This window comes from Triplophysa rosa, linkage group LG19 (genome assembly GCF_024868665.1).
Source record: "Triplophysa rosa linkage group LG19, Trosa_1v2, whole genome shotgun sequence".
In the NCBI taxonomy this organism is placed as follows: domain Eukaryota; kingdom Metazoa; phylum Chordata; class Actinopteri; order Cypriniformes; family Nemacheilidae; genus Triplophysa; species Triplophysa rosa.
This window is the reverse complement of record NC_079908.1, coordinates 19463954-19490599: the sequence shown is the minus strand read 5'-3', so window position 1 is coordinate 19490599 and position 26646 is coordinate 19463954. Positions and strand designations below refer to the sequence as shown.

Here is a 26646-nt window from a genome sequence, read left to right as displayed (position 1 = left end):
TAAATTAAAACTGCACCGTTTACTTCTGTCCATGACTTATGAACCTCACTGATATACTGCTGAAGCAGATATAAACAAAGCATACAAAAGAAAAGTAGAAAAGAGCAAGAACAGAGACGAAGTGGAAAAAAGACCACATAATGTCAGTTTTATCAGAGCATGTCAGCATGCGAGCGCGCGTGTGTGTGTTTGTGACGCTGTCAGCAGATAGGAGACACGCTTGATAAGTCTCTGTCTAATAGGAGCTGCTCCCCATGGTCAGGTCAGACAGCCGTTTCCAAAAGCTAGGACTCTCTCTCTCTCTCTCTCTCTCTCTCTCTCTGGCCCTGACAGACACCATGAAACGTTCAGATTAAGAAGCCCGTCATGTCGCCCCGAGGTGCCCACTGAGAGACCAGAAAATCAAGCTGTCAGAGCAGAGAGAGAGAGAGCAAGTAAGAGAAGACAGTGTTACAGAATAAGAGAGTGTGTGTGTGTTACCTGTACAGCTGAATCTAAATGTAAAACACCTTTGAGGCTCTATTTACCTGTCGCTGACATGAAATACTTTGAGAAAGCCGATGTGTCCAAAGATGTGGCAATGTTCTGCTTTATCTCTGTCAAACAGAGCACAAAAGTCGGTTACCACAGTTTCCAGCAAAATTAAGAGTTGTTCATATCATCTCCTTCAAACAATGTAGGATGCTTTGCGAATCTTATATATGAGTTTCTGTTTTTAATGACAGACATGAATAACTCCTGGACTGTAACTGTACTGCACTGTAAGACTTTGCTGTAATTTCGCAGCAGGTTTGCCAGTAAATTACTGTAGATTTAATGTACAATTGTGTTTCAAGCATAAACTTACCTAGTTTATATATTATTCTTTCATAAAACAAGACTAAATATCTTGGGTCACTTTTCTTGTTATGTAAAAGTATCGCATTTTAAGAAGTTTTAAATATTTTTACAGACAACAAGAGAAAAATGCTTAGGAAGAATGTCATTTTTTGCAGTGTTGCTGTGCTAATGCCAGTCTCTTCTTGCTCGTTTTGAATCTCAAAAGTCAAAGTGTTTTAATTTTGATTAAAGGAATTGAAAACAGTACTAATTGGAAAGTACATTTAGTAATTCAATCTACAGTAAATTACTGGCAAACCTGCTGCAAAAACTACAGCAAAGTTCTACAGTGTGTATATTGTACTTGCTGGAAACAAACTGTGCTTAAATATTTGCGAATCACATTTGTTTTAATCTAAACAATATTTACACAAGTCATTTCTTACCTTAAGAAGATGTTTTCAGGCTCCTTAAATGACTCCTGCTGGTAATGTAGTCAGGTTGATATACAGTGATGTTAAACAATGCTTTTGACTTCAATAAAAGCAGACAATAAGGATGTTGGCACATGAAGAACATTTCTGGGTCACCTGACAATCATTTTGGTCATAGGGAGAGGATTTAACCTATATCACAGTTCCCTAATCTGATTGTATTGTTTGTGATTGTATGACAAGGGGATGTACTTTTGTTGTTTATATCATTACATTTATTACATGGATTATAAAGGTTTCATGCATTCCATGTATTTCATATTACTTGAATTAATCTTTTTAAAACTTGGTCCACTTCAAATGAACGTGCCTCAAAATGCAATCCAACTCGGCCTTTGAGGTCCGTACCCATCGCACATTAAAAAAGCAGCCCGCCATTACAAAGCCCACGCAGAATATTCACTCTAGCAGTTACCACGGCAACACACGTACAACCGCGCCACCCGGGCAACCTGCAACATCTCCAGGTTTAATTGAAACCACGGTATTTACATTGCCTTAATTGAAGTCGAATCACGTCGCAGCAGAGTTTAAAAATAATGACTGAAGGCCCTTAAATCCTCCCGTTTTTCTGATTTCGTTTTTAACCTTAATAAATCTCCTTTAATTGAGGAAGAACAGCACGCCTCGCTTTTAGACAGAATGCAATGAAAAACGGTATTTTAAAGGCCTTCTGTACGAGGTAAAGGGAAGAGATACGGCTTCCCTCTTAAATACATTCCTTGAACAGCTTTTAATTCTCATTGAGAGTCAAGTTTTAGGGCAATTAAAAGAATGTGAATGTGCCTGCCTGTGATGGCCAAAAACGCTGTCTTAGTAGGCGGCACACTATAGACACACCCATTTGTTGAATATTGTATTAATACCACCTAGTTTGGGCATTTCATTATGTATTATATCAACAATATGATTCCATGGTACACAGCATCAGGCCAATACGCTCTAAAACATGTTATTTTCAACCCAGCTTTGGGTCAAAACTCAACCATTGGGTTAAAAATGTAAGCAGGGTTGTTTTAACCCAAAATACTGGGTTGTTTTAACTCATTGTTGGGTCAAATATAAACATTTGGGTTAACCCAACAGTTGGATTTCTCCCTTTTTGACACAACGCTGGGTTCAAATAGTTTCATGGACCAGAAAATCATGAAGACATCACTAAAAGCTCTCGCAACCACACTGAAACGCATTTACAACCATTTAGAACAGTTCAGTAAGTGCATAGCAACGCCTTGGCAACCACCTGCAACACCATAGCATCATGGTGTTTCATTATACCATCTCATTTGAATAAATCTATGTACTACACTAAACTGCATAGATAAAATGTGCGTGCACAATGAGTTTTTTCTGCAGAAGGAGATTAAATTGCATCTTAACAGCCCACAGTGATGGAAGATGATGGTCTGGATTTTCAATCTCCATTTTATATGTCCGTTCCATTTCTCAACGGTACATAAAAACACAGGCGATAAAGGACAAGTGTCATAATGTTCAACGAAGACCAAGAAACGCCTGATGCTGTCCATACAAATTCACTCTGTTCATGAAACATATATAAGAAAAAAGTCTTATTGAAATGCTTCTAATTCGCATTTGTCTAATTAGGAATCTTTAACATAAAACTTAAAGGGATAGTTCAGCTCAAAATGTCATCATTTATTCACTCTCATGTTGTTCAAATGACTCATTTTTTTAACACAAAAGAAGATATTTTGAGAAACGTCCAAATGATTTTGTGTCCATACAACGGAAGTCAACATCGGTCAATATTGTTCGGTTAACAATGTTCTTCTAAAGGTCTTCTTTTGTGTTCTGCAGAAGAATATCATACACGTTTGGAATGGCATGAGGATGAGTAAATGATGAACACATTTTTATTTTTGGGTGAACTATCACTTTAACAATTGCGTAACAGTTTGGGGTCCAATTCATTTCGCACACGCACACCTGCAGGGGCCGGTGAGGCCTCTATAGTCATGAATGAGTGCATTCAAGAGCGCTTATGGGAGTGTGTCCTCTGTGACATTAACATTATGATTAATGTGCAAGCTATAGCAGACAGATGATCACACAGCTGTTTAACACACATCTAAGCAAACACACACACACACACACACACACACACACACACACATCACAACTAGCTTTTCTTGCCTCAAATGCTCCAATCTAGAAAAAACAGTCTTGGTTGGACATTAGTCACACTTCTCAATTTATATCATCGTCTCAAAAATTTCACCATGGCCTTCAGTTTCTCGAGAGCTGCCAACCTGGACCGATGCCCACTTCACAAATGTACACTGAAAACTTCACTGGAGTGACGGTTTCATTCAACTCATTTTTTGCCATTGGTGACAGCAGCAACCTACCATTTAAATCTGAAGAAAACATGCGATCACACAACAATACACTTCGGGATTGAGCATCTCTTACCACTTCTGATCTTCTCTACGTCAGAGTCAAACCCTCACTTTCAGGTTTGTTGTCAGGATTATGAAGACCCAGTGTCTATAAACGTCTTGAGCGTTGGTTTTAGCTGCGTCCAGGTGACCTGCAATTCACCCCCAAGAAACAGAATTATTTCTCCCAAACCTGCTGGATGAATCACATGCCCATTTGTCAGTCATGTACAAATCAATGGAAGTGTACAGTCTTTTAAAGTAAACGCATGACCTTCAGAAGCTACCGACATCATCTCATAAAAAACCTTGATGAAAACATTTTTAAAGGGACAGTGCACACAAATATTCCAAATATACTTATGTTCAGTTGCCCTCATATTGTTCCAAACTTGTAAGACTTTCTTTCTTACATAAAAGAAACACAAAAGTGCAATGCAACTAAATGACCACGCGGGATAATGTCACCATTCCCTTTCACTGTATGAAGAAAGATGCATTGAAAGTGAAGAATCCCAGCTATACCCTTCCCACAGAAACATCTCTTTCATCTTTTTGATCTTGTGTACATCATGAAGTCAAATCTTCACATACATGTGCGTGCTTTTTGTCTTGTACGACTTGTCCTGAAAATCCTTCAAACTATACAACGTTGACTCAAAACAACAAACACAGGGTCGTTGCTGTCATTTGCAGTTTAAAGAAGCAAGAAAGTCGTTCAAAAACAACACGAGGAGAGTTTGCATTGTGTCAGACACAAATAAACAAGACCGCGTCATAGTTTCCATAGGATTTTATTTATTCTTGAAGTTGGCAACCGTGAGAGACCTGCGACTCACTAGGAGAGCAGGTCGGGCACTTGGGCTTATAAAGGCACTTCACATACTGTAAATATTCAGAAAAACAAGATAAAATCTTTCTTCATTCGACCAGATGGACAGACACCAGCAGATATGCAGAAAATTTGGCAACTTTTTATATGCTTTTGACAATATGACTATCTATATACTGTCAGTATGAGTTTGAAAAGTATTACAGATTAGCAGGACAGCCATCTTTCCCTAGAAGAGAAGAAACTGAGAGCAAATTTGGTAGAGGAATTCTCAGAGATATAAAAATGTCCGACTCCAGGATATCTTCCCCAGACAGAAAACTGTAAGGCGTCATTCTAAGCCAAAAGGAGCACGCTACATCTATATAATGGCATTTATCCGTCTCAGTGTTTGAGACCTCTAGCTCTCCGCGCTGTGAGTTTCTAGGTGGCACTGTTCATCAGGGCTGTTTTTAACTGTCGCAGTAACATTGAAGCAATGACGGTTTTCTCCGTGTTAATCGTGATGAGAGCATCTGAATCCCGCAGGGTGACCGAAACCAGCACCAGAGAACCTGAACTCACCGTCTTGCCAGCAAACCTGTAAAAAACAAATGATATACAAATATTAGTTGTGAATATGAGACAACATGAAACAGTAGTCCTATTTACTTTTGTACAAAAAAGTTATTCCCTTTTAACATCTTTTGTCAAGATGACTCTAAAACAGTTTTAATGCGAACCAAAGATACAGGTCAGGCAAGATTTTGACAAACGCATTTCATATATTTTACCCGACATTGGTAGCATTCTTTTGCGATATAGTCAATTTAAATCAATTTAATTATGAAATTAAATCTTTTAGATAAATATATTTTACATTTACATTTGGCAGACGCTTTTATCCAAAGTGACTTGCAATGCATTTGTACAGTGGTTCTCAAACTTTTTCGTTGTAAGGCCCCCTTTGTGTAGAGTGCATCGCTTTGCGGCCCCCCAAATAAAGACTTATAATCTTAAATTATTATTTAAACAAAAACATATTCGGTTATACAATGCTGAAACATCAATTCTTTTGTCTGGTGGTCTTATTTTTCTGATGTTTGATTGCATAAAATCTATGATCAATTTCTATATTTCATCAAATGCCACAAAATCTGTGGCCCCCTGGATCCATCTCCAGTTTGAGAACTACTGCATTAGACTATACATTTGTATCGGAGTACTGTGTGTGCAATCCCTGGGATCGAACCCATGACCATGGCGTTGCTAGACCATGCTGTAACCATTGAGCTACAGGAAATATTTCTGTTGTTCCAATTGCTTCTATTGTTTACCTCATTAGTAAGTCGCCTTGGATAAAAGCATCTGCTAAATGACTAAATGTCAATGTAAATATATACAGCCGCGGAAAAGATTAAGAGACAGTTTTTCTGATTTCAGTAATATTTCTACATGTATTTAGGAAAAGTTCAAAAATTATTTTTGATATGATAACCTGGATTTTTATCACGGTTTTCATGTGTCAGTCTTTCCCATCGCTGTTGGATGACTTTATGTCACTCCTGAGGTTTGATTTGATTGAAATTTAACAGACACTGAACTGGAATGACCACAGTACATCTAGAAATGCTGATTAAATGAAAATCTGGAATGGTCTCTTCATTCTTTTCACAGCCGTATATGACTGGCAACTTATAAAACAGTTTGTAATCTGTAACATAAACTAAATGCCAATACAATGTAGAATTAAAAAAAACTTTTGTGAAAAGATGTAGATTCATAAACATAAAATAGGGAATGGCACAGAAGGTTTTTTCTTAAAGTTTAAGTAAATAAGTATTGTTTCCAGTGATGTAAATAACAATAAAAAGATTAATTAAAAAAGTACATCAATATCAAAGGAAATATCTTAAGACAAATGGCATTATTGCAATCCTCCCTATTCTAACTCAATTTGGATAAAAGCGTCAGCTAAATGCCTAAATGTAAATGTAAATATGTGTATCCAAATGTGAGCGTGAGAGACTGAAAGGGTTTGTGTGTGTGTGGTGAAGAGGCATGGCAGTCTATTATCTGGTCTGGTTAAGAAGCTATTAGGGGCTAAGGGACGGACCCCTGTCAATCACAGAGGAACCCTGCAGCCTCTCACAGACACAGCAGAGGGTCGGGCGGGGGCACGGGACACAACCATCAGTAATGTAGCAAAATATATTCAGAGAAATTACAGGTTTAATTTCTGTTTCAGTGGAGATATTGTTTCTCAATTCACGAATGCTGTGAACGTATGTGTCTGTGTTAAGAATGTGTGTGTGATCCTTGCTGTTAAAACCCATCCACAATGAGTAAAAAAACTGAAAATAAAGAAAATTGAAAGGATGATTTACAGTATACAAGAGAAAGTGAAAAAAAACACTATAGTGTACCAAAATATTTACGATAGCAAAATGTAGTAAATCGTAGGAGTGCATTATAGCAATTATACTATAGTATAGTATAATTAATAAACTGTAGTATACTATAATATTGTGTGGTATTAACAATAGTAAATAGAAAAGTGTAGTAAATATTTACTATAAAAATTGATTCAACAACACTGTAGTATCTTTAGTTTACTATAGTAAATAGTATAGTACACTACAGAATTTTAAAAAATGGGGTACGACTTCTCGTGTAAATCTAGAACTTTTCTTTTGTAAACGCCTAAAACTTTTGTAAAACTCAAAAACTCTTTCCAGTGAGATTAGAAGCGCACAACTAACTGTTAAACAATATAAAAAATGAACTAAATAACAAAAAGGATAAGATCGTGTGCAAGTAATGAACAAAAAAATCCGCTCAGTGGGAGAATTCTCAGCACCCAGTAACCGTGGAAACGTCACAGACTGGAAACACTGGCAAACGCGCACACCGCTTCATTGACAGCGCCGAGACACGACCCCGCGTGACCTCCACGCCCTCGTCCCTCCTTGCTGTCTGTCTACCAGTCTCTCTCAGCGAGCGCGACCCACGTGCCTGACACACGGCCCATCTGCCTCCCATTTACACACACTATTTTACAACAATGAACCGTTTAGTACAAAACCTCACAAGCGGGGACCCCATTTAGCGGTGAGAGGCATACGCCCCCCCACCCCGACCCACCAGCTCGGGGCCCCTTCTTTTACTTCCCAACTCTCTCTCACTCACTCACACAAACACACACACACACACACACACACACACACACACACACACACACACACACACACACACACACAATGGTCACCATTTCACACAGAGCCATGCTGCTACCAACTGAGAGGGCGTCCACAACGCACACACACACACACACACACAATGGTCACCATTTAGCACACAAGAGCCATGCTGCTAACCAACTGGAGAGGGGCGTCACATTTGACGATCAGCACGCACACACACACTTTAAAGACAGATGACCTTAATTATCAACATCAGATTAGCTATATAGATAGATAGATAGATAGATAGATAGATAGATAGATAGATAGATAGATAGATAGATAGATAGATAGATAGTGTGTGTGTGTGTGTGTGTGTGTGTGTGTGTGTGTGGTGCGGTTCAGGCTGTAAATGGGTCATTGGTATTCTATGCTGTCGGCCTCTGAACTGGATTAATTGAGGCTGTGGGAAGAAAAGCAAAGCAGAACCCAAATGCTGGCCAGCCGGACCGCCATCGATCCACACACACGCTAACACTTGCTCCTAATCAGAGAGAGAGAGAGAGAGCGCCTCTATTCATAGAGATATGTGGATCTTCTCACAACACTTCTGTTTACACACAACAGTTATAATTCACATTACCAGATCACAAATCGACCTCAATCATGACAGATATGTCCAGCTGTTAGATCTATCAGCCAATGTTTGGCCATTTTGAGACGAACAACATTGGGAAATCACATCAGCATTTGTTGCAAGCATTTCCTAGTATTTTTCGTATTTTTACATTTTGGTGAGTAAACGAGTAAATGTTGGGAACATGTCTGGGTCGTACTTCACCAAGAACCAAAAGAAATTTGCTATAGGAGTGCACGTTACTGCATTGCAACAATCAGATTTTTGTTACTTTTTTGTATTTGCTGTGGAGCCTTTGACTCATTAATATTTACATTGTTAATAAATTTGTGTATTAGAGTAATGCCAATCACGATTTAAAATAATGAGAAATACAAAAAGAAAATACATTGAGAATTTTGGTATGAACGTACTTAATTTGAATGCAAAAAAATGCATCGATGCAAAAATCCTAACAATCCATAAACAGAATCAAGTTTATTATGCAAACTCTGTCATTTTTCTTTTAAATTTCTTTTAAACTTAAGGGTTAGGGTGTGACCTGGACAGCGATTCGCGTTGCAAACATTGCACACATGCGTGTTGTCTATGTGGTTAAGTATAGGAATCGCAAACACTGATAAAACTTACATTTATTCGTTCAGCAGACGCTTTTATCCAAAACGACTCGCAAATAACAGAGCATTTCACATTTTGTCCAAAATGCATAGTTTGTATGCAATACGTTGTTTTGGATAAAAGCGTCTGCCAAATTCACAAATGTAAATGTGCAATGGTGAATCCTGCGTTTTCTCTTTTCCTTTATCTGTCCTCGTGTCTGCAGAGACGGTGTGTGTCATCAATTTCCAAGCGTTCCTGCCAGGTGGGTTTAAGTACGAGTGTGTGCTAAGAGTCTTCTGTTCTAATAGAGGTTAATCTGACCAGATGAGTGACCAGATGACCAGATGTCCCTCTAAAAAATGAAGGAGACGCCTCCCCGATCTTCTCTCCACACACACAGCTGGTTACTAACTCACACAATCCACATTTCATGGAAACTAAACGAGAATGCACATTCAATACACCACACGACCAAACGCATGTGGACACTCCCGTCAAATAATCATGTCTGACCAGTTTGGTGCATTACATACAGACAACGTCTATTGCGACGTTCAAGAGAATTGAGTGCTTTTAACTTTGACTCTTTATCCGTGTATATGCAGATCTTCAAAATAATTTTTATGGCAGCAGTTTCATCGGACGAATAAATAAAATGAAACTTCACAGGGGTTTAGATGTGCAGACAGTCTAAGTAATACAAGTTATTGCTAAAACAGTTTGATAAAACCCTTCAGAAGTCCGTGTCTAAATTCATCCTCTTTTAATTTTAGTTTAACAACAAAGGCAAACTGTTACATCCCTTCCCCTGCTGTCAGCAATCTTCCCGTTATTATAAATAATCTGCACATCTCTATTTGCGTTACGACTAAAATGAAGTGAAATAAAAACCCCATTTATTTGTTAAGGATGAGTTGGAGCTGTCAGAGTCTATATATTAGGCTACCTAAAGTAAGAAACACATCTGTACCCGATGAACATCCCCATAAACTAGTCTTCAAGAATGACTTCACTAATTGTCTAGATAACCCACCGATTAGACGATACTGGAAACGATACAAAACGTCCTTCACGCACAAACTCAAAGATCAGAAGGATAAAAAGAATCCTATATGTTTAAGACTGTAATTGCTGCAATTTAACTGAATTGAAAAGGGAAGAATAGCTTCATGTTCTTGCTGATATGGTGTTTGACAAAAGCAGTGCTGCCCCCTGCTGCTGCACGGAGGAACTGCAACTCACAAACCCCACAAAAAACCGGGTCAGTTAACTCTGCTCAGGCCAGCAGGTGACTGTGATGGACACATGCTTGATATACAAGCCAAACAAATGTACACAGACATGAAAGGTGTCTTAGTTGAAAGACCATGTATTGAGTCAAACTGCATTGAACTTGCACAGAGTGGGCCGCTAGAGAAAACCATAGCCTTGAAAAGTGCTTTCTGGGTAGAGAAGGAAATTAGAAATGGTTAAAACTCCATTTAAACTCCATTGAAGCCGGGCACTAACAAAAACAGAGCTAATCTTAAAAAAAAAGATAGTCAGCTTCGTATAAGTTTAAGCGTAAAAGTGCCTTACGGTTTGTAGAGGACGGTTAAAGTTTTTCTTCTGGTATGTCTTTTGAGAAACAGGCGGTGATTGATGACACGGTCTCATTTGCACGATTGCGTATTCCCAATGAAATATAGACCTTTTCTACAGACCTGCGGCCATTGATTTCCACTTAGTCGGCGTGTCCTTGTAAGGAAGATTCTAATGCTTCTCAAGGTGCTTTCAAATTCTCTCATATTTTATAATTAAATTACGGCATTATCTGCCTTCAGACTGCAGAAAGTCCAGAGCAAACATCCCCGTGTTTGTGTGTGTATGTGAGAGAGCGAGAACAAAGTGTGTCAAGCGAGATGTATGTTTGCGTGTGTATACATTCAGTAGGAAAGTTCCATTTTAAAGTCCTTTACAAAGTCAAAACGATAGCAAATATTTGTGTGGCACAAAGGTTTAAATCCTAGGGAACACATGCGCAAGTCGCTCTGGATAAAAGCATCTCCCCATGTTCATGTAAATATAAAACAAATTCTATCAACTGGAGCTCTGTGCAAAACTCAAAATATACCCTTTTCCAAAATTGCTGACTTTAAAAAAAGTTTGTTATACAAACTTTTGGGCTTGTTTAAACTTAGTCAATTCTGGAGACATTTTTAGCAAATCTGTCCATGCAATATACGATCATATTTGTTCAAGCCCCTAAAGAGATAAAGCCAATAAAACGTTCTTTTAAACAATATTAAGTGCTGCAGAAGTTTTTCATTTTTAAGAAACGGGACATTTTCCTTAAAACTTACCTGTGTATGGTGTCCTGATCAGACGTTACCACGCCCAGGTTGGCAACAGACACCACCTTCCTGTTTATCGACTGGCTTGAGGCGTTGTCTGGCGCCATGGAGATGGTTGCCGACGACTCATTCATGCCCACCAGCTTACCTGAGCGACACGAAAAAATGTAAGCGACACGGTTAGAACAGATGAGGATAATAAACAGCTCATTTTGTTTACATTTCGCAAAAATTTGTTTTATCCTTTGTTGTTCTTGGCCATTTTGATGGATACGAACAGATGCGAGACAGCAAGAAATGTTGAGGAGAAAAAGAAAGAGGGAAAGACAGAATTGGGAAATGACGCAAAGCAGGATGAAACCCGTGAGGGTGACGCGAGCGCTGCGGCTCAATGAGCACAAACCAGCAGGGCATGGTTTAAAACACTGTGGAATAAAACACCAGTCGCTTGTTTGCTGAGTTGAAAGATGAAATTTAACTTCAACTAAATACGACTTTGCAAAATGAAAATTCTTTCTTTACAAAAAAATATTTTTTATATATATGATTAAAGCATTTAGTAACCAAGCCACACAAAAACAATGTAGTACACTTTAGCATCTACTATAATAAACTAGTAAAAATGTAAGTATTCTGTAGTATATTAATTACTACACTTTGTTAATGCAAACTAATGCATTCTGTAGTATTAACTGTCGCAGACAATCGGCAATAAATAGTTTCGTATACATTCAAATTTATGGCAAGGTTTAAAAACATTATGGTATATTACTTAAAGTACAGCACAGTGTTCTTATGAGGGATGATCACTATAAGCTTTACAAAAAAAGAATCTTTGCACTTTTTGCAAATAAATAAAGCACATTGTGACCAAGCCACATAAAAAATACTGTAGTACACTTTAGTATTTACTGTAGTAAACTGAAAATGCACTGTAAGTTTACTGTAGCTTAGAAATTAGTACACTTTGTAAATATACACTTAAGTATTCTGTAGTATTAACAATCTTGAAATATACCGTTTTGATATGGGATGGACACTAGAAGCTTTACAAAACAAAAGAAATGTTGCATATAATTATCGCATATAGTGATTATCCCAAACGAAAAATTCATGTTGTATACTTTACTATAGTAGACTGTAGTAAAATTAAACTGTCGTAGACTATAGTGTAGTATAAAATGATACTACAGAATACTAGAGTCTACATTAAGAAATTGACGCAAATACTTTAATACACTACAATATACTATATATAACTAAGGCAAATACTAAAGCAGTAGTTCTCAAACTGGGGGCCGTGGCCCCTGGGGGGGCCCCGAGATGGATCCAGGGGGCCACAGATTTTGTGGCATTTTATGAAATATAGAAATTGATCATAGATTTTATGCAATCAAACATCAGAAAAATAAGACCACCAGACAAGGGAATTGATGTTTCAGCATTGTATAACCGAATATGTTTTTGTTGAAATAAAAATGTAAAATTTAAGATTACAAGTCTTTATTTGGGGAGCCGCAAAGCGATGCACTCTACACAAAGGGGGCCTTACAACGAAAAAGTTTGAGAACCACTGTACTAAAGTATACAGTATTTTCAAGTGTGCAGGTACTGCTTTACAAATAAAAAAACGTAAGTTTGAGTTGTAATTTTAACAAAGTTGAGAGCTTTCCCCGACAGATTCAGTTCATATTGCAACATCCAAACATCAAACTTAAAGGAACTTAGCGCAGAACGAAGAGGACGGAAGGTTGAAATATTTTGGGCCGTCAGCGAGAGCGTGTGATATTTGCAGGGTGCGTTGGAACACTACACTTGATTAAGACTAACACAAGCCGAGAACACCACGGCCATGCAGGACATTAGCTAGAGGCGCGTGAATGCGTCTCGTCAAGCGGCGACAAGCGCATAAAAGCAGCGCTCGGCTGTACCCTAACAAGCGTCTGCGGGAAAACACACACACACAATGTTGCTTAATGCGCCCAAACTAGACTAAATGAAAATGTTGTGTTTCCACTTAAAAAAAGAAAAAACACAGACAGACCCGGAGCTTTTCAGTCTGAAAGGCACAAACGACGACCCACTTCAGCTTGGCTTTCATACGGCAAGAATGTGAGAGCGCGCGCTAATATGTACACACACACACACACACGGGTTCGGGGGTGAGGTTTCTGAGAGTGCTCATTTAAAGTCTTAAATCTGTCCATTAGGGTCCATTGTAGAGAAAATGTGGAGTAAATGAATATAGCGCGGCTTATGCTAAAAGCCTTTGCCACGGCAACCAATTAAGAATAAATGATTGGCTATAAAAAGCGCCTCACTTCCTGTTCCCCGTCTGTAAATAGTGAGGCGGGAGGCACTCTCTCCGCTCATTAAAATGTGTTCGCGAGTGTGTTGTCCTGAGTAAAGGTATAGGTGCTCTCTAAAAAGACAAGGCAGGAATCCATTGAGCGCAAATGAAAAATCAAACCCGCTGTTTCTTTCGTCGAGCGCCTGCTTCATTATGTCGGCCTAATGTCGGGCCAGGAAGCAGAAAGGGGCATTCGAACGAGCCAGGTGTGTGTGTGTGTGTGTGTGTGTGTGTGTGTGTGTGTGCTTGGATCCCGAAAGGCGTGCCGAACGCTAAACCAAGTTCGTGTGTTTTGCTTTATTAGCCGGAACGCTTTGTAGCATCAATAATAAAGGGAACGATTTGATTAGAACATGTTTGGTTTCTGTGTTGCTATAAAATAATGCTGTTTTCCAAACACTTAAGCTTGTCGGACGAACCGAGATCCCACCCTAAACTCCCAGCATGCCATTAGCAAGCACGAAAGGCCTGAGAACAGATGCAGATTAGCAACACAAAGGTCACGGGTTCGATTCCAGGGGAACACAGGTACTCGTACGGCTTCTTTGGATAGATGCGTCTGCCAAATGCATAAATTGTCAAACTGTGTTATTTCCCGCTTAACCGCTTAGCTTCCAGCTCTCTGAAGGACCACCGGGTCGCTGCGGTGAACAGGTCGAGCACGTCCGGTCCAGATCTCCACGGACAACTTGTGGCAGCCTTCAGAGTGGATGCCGGCGTGTGAAGCGCGTGCATGTCAGATTCGCCTGTCAGCTCTTTCTGCATCGCCGGTTACATTCAGAGGGACACTATTACAGCAGAGATTGCGTGTGTGTGTTTAAATAAACAGATTTAAATGTATAGAGGCGCTTTATTTGGAGCTTTTCTGCACCGCACGCCTGCCACCAGCATTCAGACTGTTCATCAACAAAACCACGCGGTTAGAGATGTGCGCCGGTCTCTGGAGGGAGTCGGGACTGTAAGAACGGAGCAATACATCAAATATGAACAATATGTGACATATGTTAAATTAAGGGTGTGTTCACACTTGGCAGGTTTGGTTCAATTAAAATCAATTCTGATGAAATTGCTCGATTTAGTATCGTTTATTCTGTTATCCAAATGTTGGTATGCTCCAGACAAGCAGACCGAGACCATTTCTGGAGCCGTTTTGATTCTATTTTAACACCTACTGTATGAGCTCTTTGTGAAATCTCGGCTGGTGTGATGTCATGTATATGCTTACCATGAACGTGTTTAGCTTAGCATCGTTTTGGATGTTCTATAAGTTCCATCTCAAACTAAACATCATGAAAGGTGACCAATCAGGTTGGAACCTCATGGCTTTAGGTTTGGTAGGTGCTAAAAACGCCAGTGTGAACACAAAACAGGGGAAATGAATCATTTTGTTTTTTGGTCCGGAACAAAAGCACCAAGAGAACCAAACACGGAATGTGAACACAGCCTAAAAGTATTCATTTTATCAGTATGTGTTCCCTGAAAACTGAAAGCAAGACTTTAATTCAAATGAAATTAAATACACAAACAATTTAAAAAATATATATATTTGAAAAATACTTATCCATATCACCCAGACTACATTTGGATTGTTCCGTTTTGTCAAGGTCTTTAAGTGTGTTTGCATTACTTTGCTCTTTGGTGAAGTCCGGTTCACTCATGGTGACGGGCAGCAGTAGTTCTCCCACAGCAGGCTGGATGGACACACTAAATTCATCTTCTTTTGTACTGCAGAAGTGAAAGAACACAACCATCAGGTCCCAACACTACAGCTTATATCTGTCCATCTCCCTTTCCTCCTTTACTTTTGATATTAAAAGTGGCGTTTGTCATTTCTGATCCACTAGGGTCCCCAAACAGAAGCGCAAAATAGCAATAGTATTCCCTGCCTTGTCTCCCATTGTTTGGACAAACAGATAAACTAGCTGTATCTGCTCGATTGCAAACAAGCAACATTTTCATATAAAAACGAGCCAATTACAATCATTCAAACATTATTCAATCATTCAAACGTTATCTTCATCTCATGCAAATTTAACAATAATACAGTAAAGAAATGCATGGAAGTTGTAACAGTGTTTTTCACTTTTTAAACAAGTAACAACAACTGTGTGAAAGACTGGAACCTGATCTGCGTTTTCTCTTTTTTGGTCCCCCTCTCCTCCCAAAAGAGTAAAAGAATCAAGTTATCGATTGTCAGGTTTGCCAATTTAACTTTGTAACTAACCAATTAGTTGAGAAACAGAAGTGTTATTACTATCCCACCGGATCAATCATTACTGATCCCGAGGCAGACAGGGATAAAAGAAAGAGGGAGAGAGCAAAGATGAAAAGATAATAAAGTCATTTCTATTTTCATATTCGTATTGATTAGCATCATCACTGTTTGTGTTCGGTGGCGTGCCATAGGAAAGAAGGCCAATAAGACCGAAATCTAACATTAGTCCCTTCATGAAGAAGGGCAGGCAGGGAAATAGGAAGCCAATAGGGAGCGGGAGTACAGGGTCGCCACGGAGATCAGGTGATGAGGGGAAACGGGCGTGAAAAGATACAGAGAACGAATAATAGCAGGCGAGGGATCACGGTCTAAAGTAAATCCAGGTATTTCTTCCTAATGCGGCGTAATCTTTTGATGCCGTGGAATTCAGAGGGACCAAATCCCTCCTTAAAGCAACTCCCCGAGCAGGCCTGACCCGCGCCCACGCGTCCCCATGTCATTGAACTCACATTGGCTCCATTAGCGCACATAATCTACCGGTCGCTCGCTCGTCCCTTGCTCGGCTGTTTATGGTGATGTTATTCAAGCCCGGCTACTTCACTGTATCGATCACATAAGCCTCCGGTGTAATCGAAAAAAGAAAAAACAATTACAAGCTTTGTGGAGAAGCGTAATCGCTCCAAATTAGATTATTTAAAAAATGTAATGCATATTATTACTAACCACGCTATTCGGTAATAATTTATTTTTAAGGGACGCATTGGAGAGGGGAGCGATTCGTCGGGTTTTCTCTTTGCATGTGTAAGGATAATGAATAAACGGTAATTTAATCTGTATAATGACATGCCAAGCCCATCACGATGTGATAGCAGTGCGAGAACTAATGCCTTTACTCTTGTCGTGTTTTTTTTGTTTTATAGAAAACACATTATCTGAGGCGTCAGATATACCCGATTTGAGGGTGTGTTGAAAAAATGTATTAAAGGGATAGTTCACCCCGAAACGACAATTCTTTCATTATTTAATCCAGGGGTGTCCAATGTCGGTCCTGGAGGGCCACTGTCCTGCAGAGTTTAGCTCCAACTTGGCTCAACACACCTGTTTGGAAGTTTCTAGTCTGCTTTGTGAGACCTTGATTAGCTGTTCAGGTGAGTTTGATTAGGGTTGAAGCTAAACTTTGCAGGACACCGGCCCTCCAGGACTGACTTTGGACACCCCTGATTTAATCATTCTCACGTCACGTCAAACCTGTATGACTTCTGGTCTTCTGCAGAACACAAAAGAAGATATTTTGAAGAATGTTGTTAACCAAACTACATCGGACCCCATTGACTTCCATTATAAGGACACCAAACCACCGAGACGTTCCTCAAAATATCTTCTTTTGTGTTCCACAGAAGAACCTGTCAAGGTTCTAAAAAAAAGGTAAAAAAAGGATGACAAAATTTGTATTTGTAGGTAAACCATCTCTTTAAAGTATGTTGCACATATTCTCACCAGAGCTGGAAGTTGGCTGCCTGTGTGGAATCATTGAAGTCCGCGCCCATGGACACAGTTACGGATGCCTGCGGCTCCAAACGCTCTGGAGAGATAGAGAAAACGTCTGAAGAAGCGAGATATGACACTTACATTTATATATCTATCAATCTAAATTCATAGGGAGAAGAGCAGGAGAGATAGAACATGGATGAACAGAAGCGTAGAGTTTAACTTCACTGTAGATCTGAAAACACAAGAGCCATGCTTCTCAACCATATTTATAATCATCATTATAAATGACAAAAAGCACCAACACTGAATTATTAAACTAACTAAATTATGAATAATTTGAAATGTATCGGCTTTGTATCAGGGTACATATGAGTGTACAAAACTACATCAGTGGTTTAAGACGGGATCAACAAAAGGAAAACAAATGAGACTTTGAAATGACAGTAGTGCTGTTTTTGCTGGACTGTTAAATGTTAAAGCACCTGGAAAAGTTTGAGAAGCACGGCTATAGAGAAAGAGCGTGAATGTATTCTTCTCCCTCCCCGGCCATGAAATGAATGAGTGTGATGCTTTATCAACACGAACATGGGTCAATTTCACGTAATAAAACCCTGATGTGTGAATGACGAAGAGCTGCTTTGTATCTTCGGAGGTGACAGAAAAATTGAGAAACACAGAAAACATTCAGAATGTGTGTGCGTGTCTGGTGAGAGGAGCTCTACTAATCGATAAACAGGCTGAAATCATATCAGATAGATTATCATGGGCTGAGCGAGAGCGAGAGCGAGAGAGCGAGAGCGAGAGCGAGAGCGAGAGAGGAGAAGAAGAGAGAAAGAGAGGATGGAGACTGAGAGAGAGATGGAGAGATGAGAGTAGAGAGAGAGAGCGAGAGAGAGAGAGAGAGAGAGAGCGAGAGAGAGGAAAGAGAGAGAGAGAGAGAGAAGAGAGAAGAGAGCGAGAGAGAGAGAGAAGAGCGAGAGAGCGAGAAGACGAGAGAGAGAAGAGAAGAGAGAGAGACGAGAGAGAGAGAAGAGAGAGAGAGAGACAGAGAGAGAGAGAGAGAGAGAGAGAGAGAGAGACGAGAGAGAGAAGAGAGAGAGAAGAGAGAGAGGAGAAGAGGAGAGAGAGAGAGAGAGAGAGAGAGAAGAGGAGAGAGAAGAGAGAGAGAGAGAGAAGAGAGAGAGAGAGAGAGAAGAGAGAGAAGAAAGAGGGAGAGAGAGAGAGAGCAGACGAGAGAGAGAGGAGAGAGAGAGGAGAGCGAGAGCGAGAGAGAGAGAAGAGAGAGAGAGAAGAGAAGAGACAGAGAGAAGGAGCGCAGATCAAGAGAGGAGAGATAGCGAGACAGAGAGATGAGAGAGAGAGAGAGAGAGAGAGAGAGAGAGAGAGAGAGAGAGAGCGAGAGCGGTCAAAGACTGCTTGCTAGAGAAGTCTTGGTAATTTTGTCTCTTTGTCTCTTAACTTTCACTAAATACTTAATAAACACATTTACAAATACAAATGTTATTTCTAATCGCATAAAAATGTCATGTTTTCAATTACATTCTCTAATGATGTTGCCATTTTACCAATACAGTTACAATGTCGTTTTTTATGCTCACATTCTCTCCCCCGCCCATTTTCGTTACTGCATCTTTAAGGCTCGAGGATGTAAATGACCTCCCTATCGATCGGCTGACCCCGAAAACAGATACCAACAGCCAAAACTCTTCAGTTTCAAAAGCGCAAGGAAATGTTCTCCTTCGCGTTTCGCAGTCAGAAGCCCTGGCTTTATTGACCCGCTCACCGATCGTGTTAAAGCGATGGATGTCCTGTCCGGTGGAACTCCGCTCTGAGATGTGGATGTTCTCCAGGGCTTGGTCACCACTGTTGCTTAGCGTCAGCTGCAGGGATACCATGTTGTTGCCATAGATACAAGGCTGCCGGGTGAAGCGGTACTGGGCGGACAGACCTTTACCCGTCATCCTGTGGAGGAGCTCATGGGAGGTTTCCGGCACAAACACGGGAGAACTGGCCTGGAGGGAACAAACGGCAGAAAAATACACAAGGATGAAAAGGACACCTGCGTTTGGTGAACATGTAAGGTGTAGCGAAACAAAATTGGTAATTATGAACCGCTGTAGTGCCTTCTGGGTAATCTGTAAAAACTGGATTCGTAAAGGTCAACTATGTAGTTTTTAATGGTAGTTTTCATTAGTAAAACATTCTCCTAACTCACCTTAAAGCTGAAATCTGTAGTTTTTTTTGTTAAAAATAGAAAAGATTTGAGAATGTACTTGCTCAGCCAATGATGTTTAGAGTTTAGAGCGGGACTATCATGTTTGTCCGATCAATAGCAGACAGGCTAATGTTTAAAAATGAAACATGGTTTTGCTACAAATAAAACTACAAAAAATAACTATAGTTAAACCATGGTATTTGCAGTAAAAGTCTGGTTATACAAAAAAACGTTTCAGCGGACGTGTGCGCCTGGCCGCAAGTTAACTTCCGGTCTATGTTTGGTTATAATAAATATAACAATTTATTTGATATTTATTTTATATGTGACCTTGGACAGCAAAACCAGTCTTATGGGTAATATTTTCGAAATTGAGATTTACACGTCATCTGAAAGTATTATATAAGTATTTAAAACTCTCCAAACTGAGGGTGTAAATAAAATCAAATATTGAGAAAATCGCCTTTACAGAGACACAGAAATGACAGAATATACTTCACCTTTACACCCTAAAACATTAAGTTCACAAGAAAGACACATTCTCGCTACCAAGCACACACAAAAATGAAGTCCTGCATTTGCCCATTTCATCCTATTAAACCGCCTTTTTAACTTTTCATCTTAATGTAAAATCTCTTTCACACAGAAGACATGGCAAGAGAGAGAGTTACGGCCATTTTCATTATGAGAATATCAGTAAAACATTAGTGCAACCTTAGCTAAATGCATGTATCACATTAGAGTAATGCTGGATTAATCTTAATGCTGTAAGAATGGAAAATTAGAATGGAAAATCTTATGGAAGTTTGAAATGCAGTAAAAACACAAGTTCATTTTGAGTCTACAGGCTATGCTTGTTGCCAATGTGTCGCTATGCATTCTCAGGGTGTCAGGCGGGTGCCAAGTGGTCTAAGGTAAAATACGTCACCCCCAAATCTTATTCACCCCGGTGAAAATAACAAGTCTGGTTAGAAAATTGCACATGTTGTTCTCCAAAGTAAAAATCGTTTTTACTTCCATATTTTGACGCATTTCCGAGTGAAATGGAATTTTTAATAAGACAAATAGTGAGCGTGGCTTTCGTCTTTCTCTGCGATTTGATTGGATGTATAAAAACAGCCGTTGCATTTTGAAATGGAACTGGAAGCAGACTGACCGTTGAAGGGGAGGAGTTAACGGATGCTCCGCCCAAGCCGTCTAACATACGTCATCTAAGATGGATAGTCATTTCAGGGCGGAAGTGCATTTTCAGATTTTAAGTAAAGATTATGAGGACACACGATTTTTAAAAAGAGAACGACCCACATTGATCAACTATTTACAATAAACGCTGCAATATTTCATGAAGAAATAGGCATTGTCGTTTTCTATTTCACTGGGACTTTAAGGATTTAAACAAACCCCTAAGCACTATTAAGGGTACATGTATTTCAATGTGTGCCTATGTGCATATAATATTATTTATCCAGATAATTACTCCAGAATATCACAAAAATAATCCTCTATCCCAAACGTACATTATCGTATGTCCCTGATCAAAAAGATCCCCGCTTTCTCACTTCGCCTCGAGAAAATCAGTGTATTGTCCCCCAAAAAAGCAAAGGCAAGCGTCACGGCTGAATAGCGCCCTGTCTGTCGGTGATATGACGAGTGTGGAAGGACCTCTGACGTCTCAATGCATTAGCTCTGAATCTCTGGCTTCTCTACCCTCGTGTGACAGCAGAACAGATCGCCGGCTGATGGCAGTTTTCTGGCTCTACACGCCGTCGCCGAACACCTGGACAGCAATGACATTTCAACCTGCTATTTATTTATTGGCTCTGGCTTTGTCTTCTACACCAGCAAATCCCTCCGAGCTGTAGAGTCCACCTGCATTCGCCATAAGAGTCCAAACTATTGCGCGGAGAATAAAATCAAAATACACAGTTAGAAATTGCATCTTTTTGCTTTGTGCTGTAAAATCTGAAGATGCGTAAAATGTGTTCAAGGAATAGTTCACCCAAAAATCAAAATTCGTCATCTTTTATTCACCCTCGTGTTGTTCGAAACCTGGACTTTACTTTTTCTTCCGTGGAACACAAAAGAAGATATTTTGAGAAATGTTTCGGAGTCCGCACAATGGATGTCAATGGTGGTTGCTTATCAAAAATCTCTTCGTTTGTGTCCTGCAGAAGAATGAAAGTCATACAGGTTTGAAACGACATGAGGATGAGTACATGATGAAAACCATTCAGCAAATAAATATCGAACAAACCAAAACAGTTCACTAAAAACATGCAAGAGGTGAAAATGCATGCAGGACTTTGCGAGTGATGGAGGGGTGTTGTATTTGCACATAATGTCTGAACAGTGAAATTCAAACAGGGTCACTTAAACAGTGCAAACGTGAATCAGAAATCTGAAAAAGACTTTTAGGATCAATCAAAATCCCATGACGGCACCTTCATAACATTCAAACACCGTCACGGACAGCGAAACTAAATCTAGACAAACCAAAAGAAAACTGGTATATCTGAAACTGGTGCTATACGAACAGCGGTTGTGTGTGGCTAAAACAAGCTCTGGATGAGTCACATACCGTTAAAAGCACTCTAAAAACAAACACACACATAGTGCGCGAATTTATCGCTGTGCTTTGGAGGTGTCAAGCCAGTCTGTGTTGATAAAAGTAGCCGTAATGTTTACAGCATCTCCAACAGTTAGATTTACACACACGCAGGTTGTATCCACCATAACCATTCCCATCTATGTACTCAAGGACTGGACAAGCCAATATACAACACAACATCGCTTATGATCACCAATATAACACACACACACACACTTTGTGTCCTATAAAGCACTCAACTTCGCTGGGCGGTGTAAGAGTAAATAACAGACAGCGAGGAGTAACCTTGACCGAGCCATATCACACACACACGCAGGGAAACGTCTCTCCGGTGTGAAGGGGAGTCTGATTGAGGGGCTCTATTATGGATGAGCTTAACGGAAACCTCAGTGATGGATGACAACCCGATCTAGTCACCTTCACATCCCAGTATCTCCCAGCATCCTCTCTGTCCAGTCGCCGCCCCAAACCTGCTGACAGACGCAAAACGCATGGGCCAGCCGGGATGGAGAGAGAAAGAGAGAGAGCGTAAAGGGAAAGAATGAAAGGATATCCAGAGGACAGCGGGACATGTAGCAGACAGAATTAAAAATCTATTTTCTATTTCTGTTTGAAATCTAATTCGTTTGTTTATAAGACACATACAGTAAGTGCATGCTGTCTGTCTGGCGTCTCAAGAGAAAGATGTCATATAGAGCAATGGTGTTTGTGTGTGCGTTGCATTGATTCTGTCAGATGGTAAAAGTTACTGTGATTTATGGCTAAGGTTTCAAAATAATCGTAATGTGTTTCTATGAAATTTTGCATTAACACCACTGCGTACTGTATGTAAAAGTGTATACTTAAAAATGCACAATCTTTCTTGTAATAAATGCCCCTGGTTATATAGCGCACGATTCACAGTTTTCTAAGAGAAGTTTCTTTGTTTACATATTGTCGTTGTCCTTCCAAAACCTAGGATGTTCAAATTCGCTGTTTTTCGGGAAATGGAAAAACACTGTATTTTTTAAATCCTTAAATACAGTGCACCCTTTTATTTTTTATTGGTTAGATATTTGCAAAACCAGTTGACAAACATAAAGGGTGACTAATAATAATCATTTATGGCAAAAAATAAAAATCACGAAATACAAGGTTTCAGAAGAAAACCTTAACAGCAAGAATCCTTCTTCCACATGTAATAGCTTTTCTTTTAACACAACCGTGGTGAAATAAAATCTCATTAACAAGCTACAATTTACAGTAACAAAATCCTTGAGGAAAACGTCATGTGCCATGCAAAACCAGTTAGGATGCTGCGAGTGGTTGCCAGGGCAACACCACGCAGGTGCCAAAAACTGTTCCGAGTGGCTTTTAGCACCTTGCTAGGCTCAGGTCCGGTAGTAAATGATTTTTACATCGCAAAAATAAGTCCATTCTACTAGAAAAGTGGCAGCACATACAGTTCCAGACAAGCCACAAAATTTGAGTTATATCATACACGTCTATAGCACACATGGTCTGAAAAAAAAATACAGCACGATATGGAAAAATGCAAATGTCAGTTCGTTCATATTAAAATGACCGATTAAACGTTCATCACACAAAAAAATCTCTTTTTAAAAACAGGTAAAACACAACTATGCAATCGTTAGCCAACCAAAGCTGCGCGATAAAGACAACATAAACAAACACTACTGCGCATGCACGCTTTTGTTGCCCAAACTTAACCTCCGGTACAAATCCGCAAAGAATAGTCCCTGCAGATTATTTCTGATAAAAAGCAACAAAAAAAAACAAGTATATTACATTAGCTAGCCAGTAAAAAGTATGTCTAGCCAGTATTATTATGGTATTATAACAAAGTTACACAATCCATTCGTCAAATTGTTTATTTAATAAAATTAACATACAACAAATTTCAACAAATTGTTTATTTAATACAATTATTATACTATAAAATATATGAAAATAAATTAATATAAATAAAATAAAATATAAATAGTTATATTATTAGCCACTAGCCAGACTGATAAACAAACACAGACCGGAAGTTAACTTAGGGCCAGGCGAGTGCGTCCAATGAAACCATCCATAGAAAAACAATGTGATATTTAGCAATATGCTAAAACTTACTCAAAATGACGTTAAAATATATTTAAAAGTAAAATGTATTTAAATGAACATAAATTCCATCTCTCTCTCTCTTCAGTCTTTCTCTGATATCTGCATCGACCTAAAACGTTCACTATTCATAACTTCTTGAGGTGTTAAAATCATTCTGTTATTGCGACAAACAAAATGGAATATGCACACTTGCAATGTTTTGATCATTTCGATATATCTTTCAGCCTCAACACACACAAAACAAAATGTCAATCAATCACGACAGGACAGCAAACAGAAATACACAAACTAAAGGCAAATTAAGCTCAGACACATTGTGAAATGACCACACTTTGTATGTGGCCGGCATTGAACGCGTGTTTGATTGACAGCACGAGTCGGCGTCTCCGCGTGCGTTTCTACCTTGCTGCTGAGTCATAATGAGGACGGCACTGAGCGTGCTCCGAGAAGAACGAGGTCACCGCGGCAACGCCGACCGGCTGATGGGCACCAAATGAACAAATTATGACGCGGCCCTCGGATTGTGATGGGGTCAAACGCCCCCCACCCCGCGCTCAGCCCGCTCTCGCCCTCGTTCGCCCCCCACTCGCCCTACACTGACAGTTCAATTTCCCTCTAACGCCCCACGTACGCCCCCCATTCGCCCCACGCTAATTATGAATGAAAAGTTATCAGGCGGCTCCCCCGAGCGCGCGCTTAAACAGTATTTCAGAGCAGATCCGCACGTCAAAATGTTATTAGAGACGGGAGAAGGCAAGGCAGATAGCTCGCACGCTGACCCCGGATCAGCTAAATACCACTGCTAACCGTCCCAGAATGCATTGGAGTGTCTCTCTATTTCACACACGGTTATTTTATCTGTATCCGTGCCGCACACACACACGGTCATGTCGTATGAATATATTTTCATATATCTGCATGCACACACACACACACACACACACAAACACGCAGATGGCTAAAAAAGGCCAGGCGTGTGACGCGACACGTAATAAAGGACAACGTTTGAATGCATGTATGTGTGCGAGGGTGAGAGATGAGGTTTATCCACCGTGACTAAGATTATAGCGGCCTGTAATGTATTTATGCATAGCATTGACTTTAAATAAGCTTCTTTTCTCTCCCTCAATCTCACCCTTTATTTCAACTCTGATTAGCTGGCCCGCTGAGGCTCGTGGGTAGTATTCTAATGACCTGTGCCTAACAGCTTCAGCCTGCGCAGCGGGCCGGTCCTGACTAACCTGTCAATCAAAGCCGCCAGGCTGACACCAACCCATCCCACCATCAGCCCCCCAACGCGCGATACAGGTCACAGGGGCGACCCCGGAATGATGGACAGCTGGAAAATAGGAATTCTGACAGATGGAGGTTGAAACCTATAAAAAGTTGCAAAGTTTTGGTGGACTTCAGGAAACCGAGGATTAGTGTTGCTTTCGTCAACGAAAATTATGACTAAATATGGTCGTCAACGAACCTTTATCACGTGACGAAAACGAGAAGAGACGCAACGTAAATGCTGGTCATGTGACGATGACTATAATTAAATGTAAAATGCAATATTGTTGACGAATAAAAACGAGACTAAATGTGGTTTACAAAATAAAAACTATGCTAAAATGTCTCTTCATTTTCGTTGACCAAAACGAGACGAGACGAAATGTTATAACGTTATTTCGCCTTATGATTTAACCTAGATGCGGAGCGGAATCCTGTTATTTAAATGTCATCTGGCTGTTCTGCGCGTCTGAGTGAATTATGTCACAGTTTAAAATACAACACGAGTGATGGTCCAGGATTTATCTGGGTCTGCACTGTATGAGGATATGAACACATGAACTTCATCTCCAGTCAGAGTTGCTCTGAGAGTTTATTTTACGAGCGTTTACTGTTTGAGAGAAGCTATCGGCAAACAAGCGTCTCCCCAAAGACCCGTCAAAATAAAAGTCCCGTTAAATTGAACACTCAGACAAAAAATACTTTAGTGAACTATAGTATTTGCTATTGAAAATTGTAGTGCCCTTGTAGTAAATTGATAAACACTGTATACTATAGTAAAGTTCAAAAACACGATAGTATCTAAGAATTTTACTGTAGTTTACTATAGTAAATACAATAGTATACTACAGTAATTTATGTGGACAAATATACCACTATTGTATAGTAAAAAAGGAAAAACACACAAATTAGAAAAAATTAAATAAATTTAGGTAGTGTAAAAATTACATGGCCCTAATTTATCCATCTGTATGTAACATGAATGTCTTTTGTCAGTTACCTGCCTTTTCATGATGAACTGCACTTGCATAATTTTTTATAATGATGACAACTGACAATTTATACTTGTGCTCCTACTGTTTGGCCTGTGCTACCAAACTTTAAACCT

The 26646-nt window shown here is 39.7% G+C and overlaps 1 protein-coding gene across 1 annotated transcript in view; it reads right to left on the bottom strand.

Annotated features, from left to right (window-relative positions):
- Positions 1-4493: 4493 nt before the first annotated feature.
- ap3b1a (adaptor related protein complex 3 subunit beta 1a) overlaps positions 4494-26646 on the bottom strand; it is a 52574-nt gene continuing 30421 nt past the window's right edge. Inside the window, exons 23-27 of the mRNA XM_057360266.1 lie at positions 19118-19346; positions 17341-17425; positions 15256-15353; positions 11288-11426; positions 4494-5127 (exon numbers count right to left, since the gene is read on the bottom strand). Coding sequence (XP_057216249.1) covers positions 4971-5127; positions 11288-11426; positions 15256-15353; positions 17341-17425; positions 19118-19346 — 708 coding nt within the window. The 3' untranslated portion in view covers positions 4494-4970. The remainder of the gene's footprint in view (positions 5128-11287; positions 11427-15255; positions 15354-17340; positions 17426-19117; positions 19347-26646) is intronic.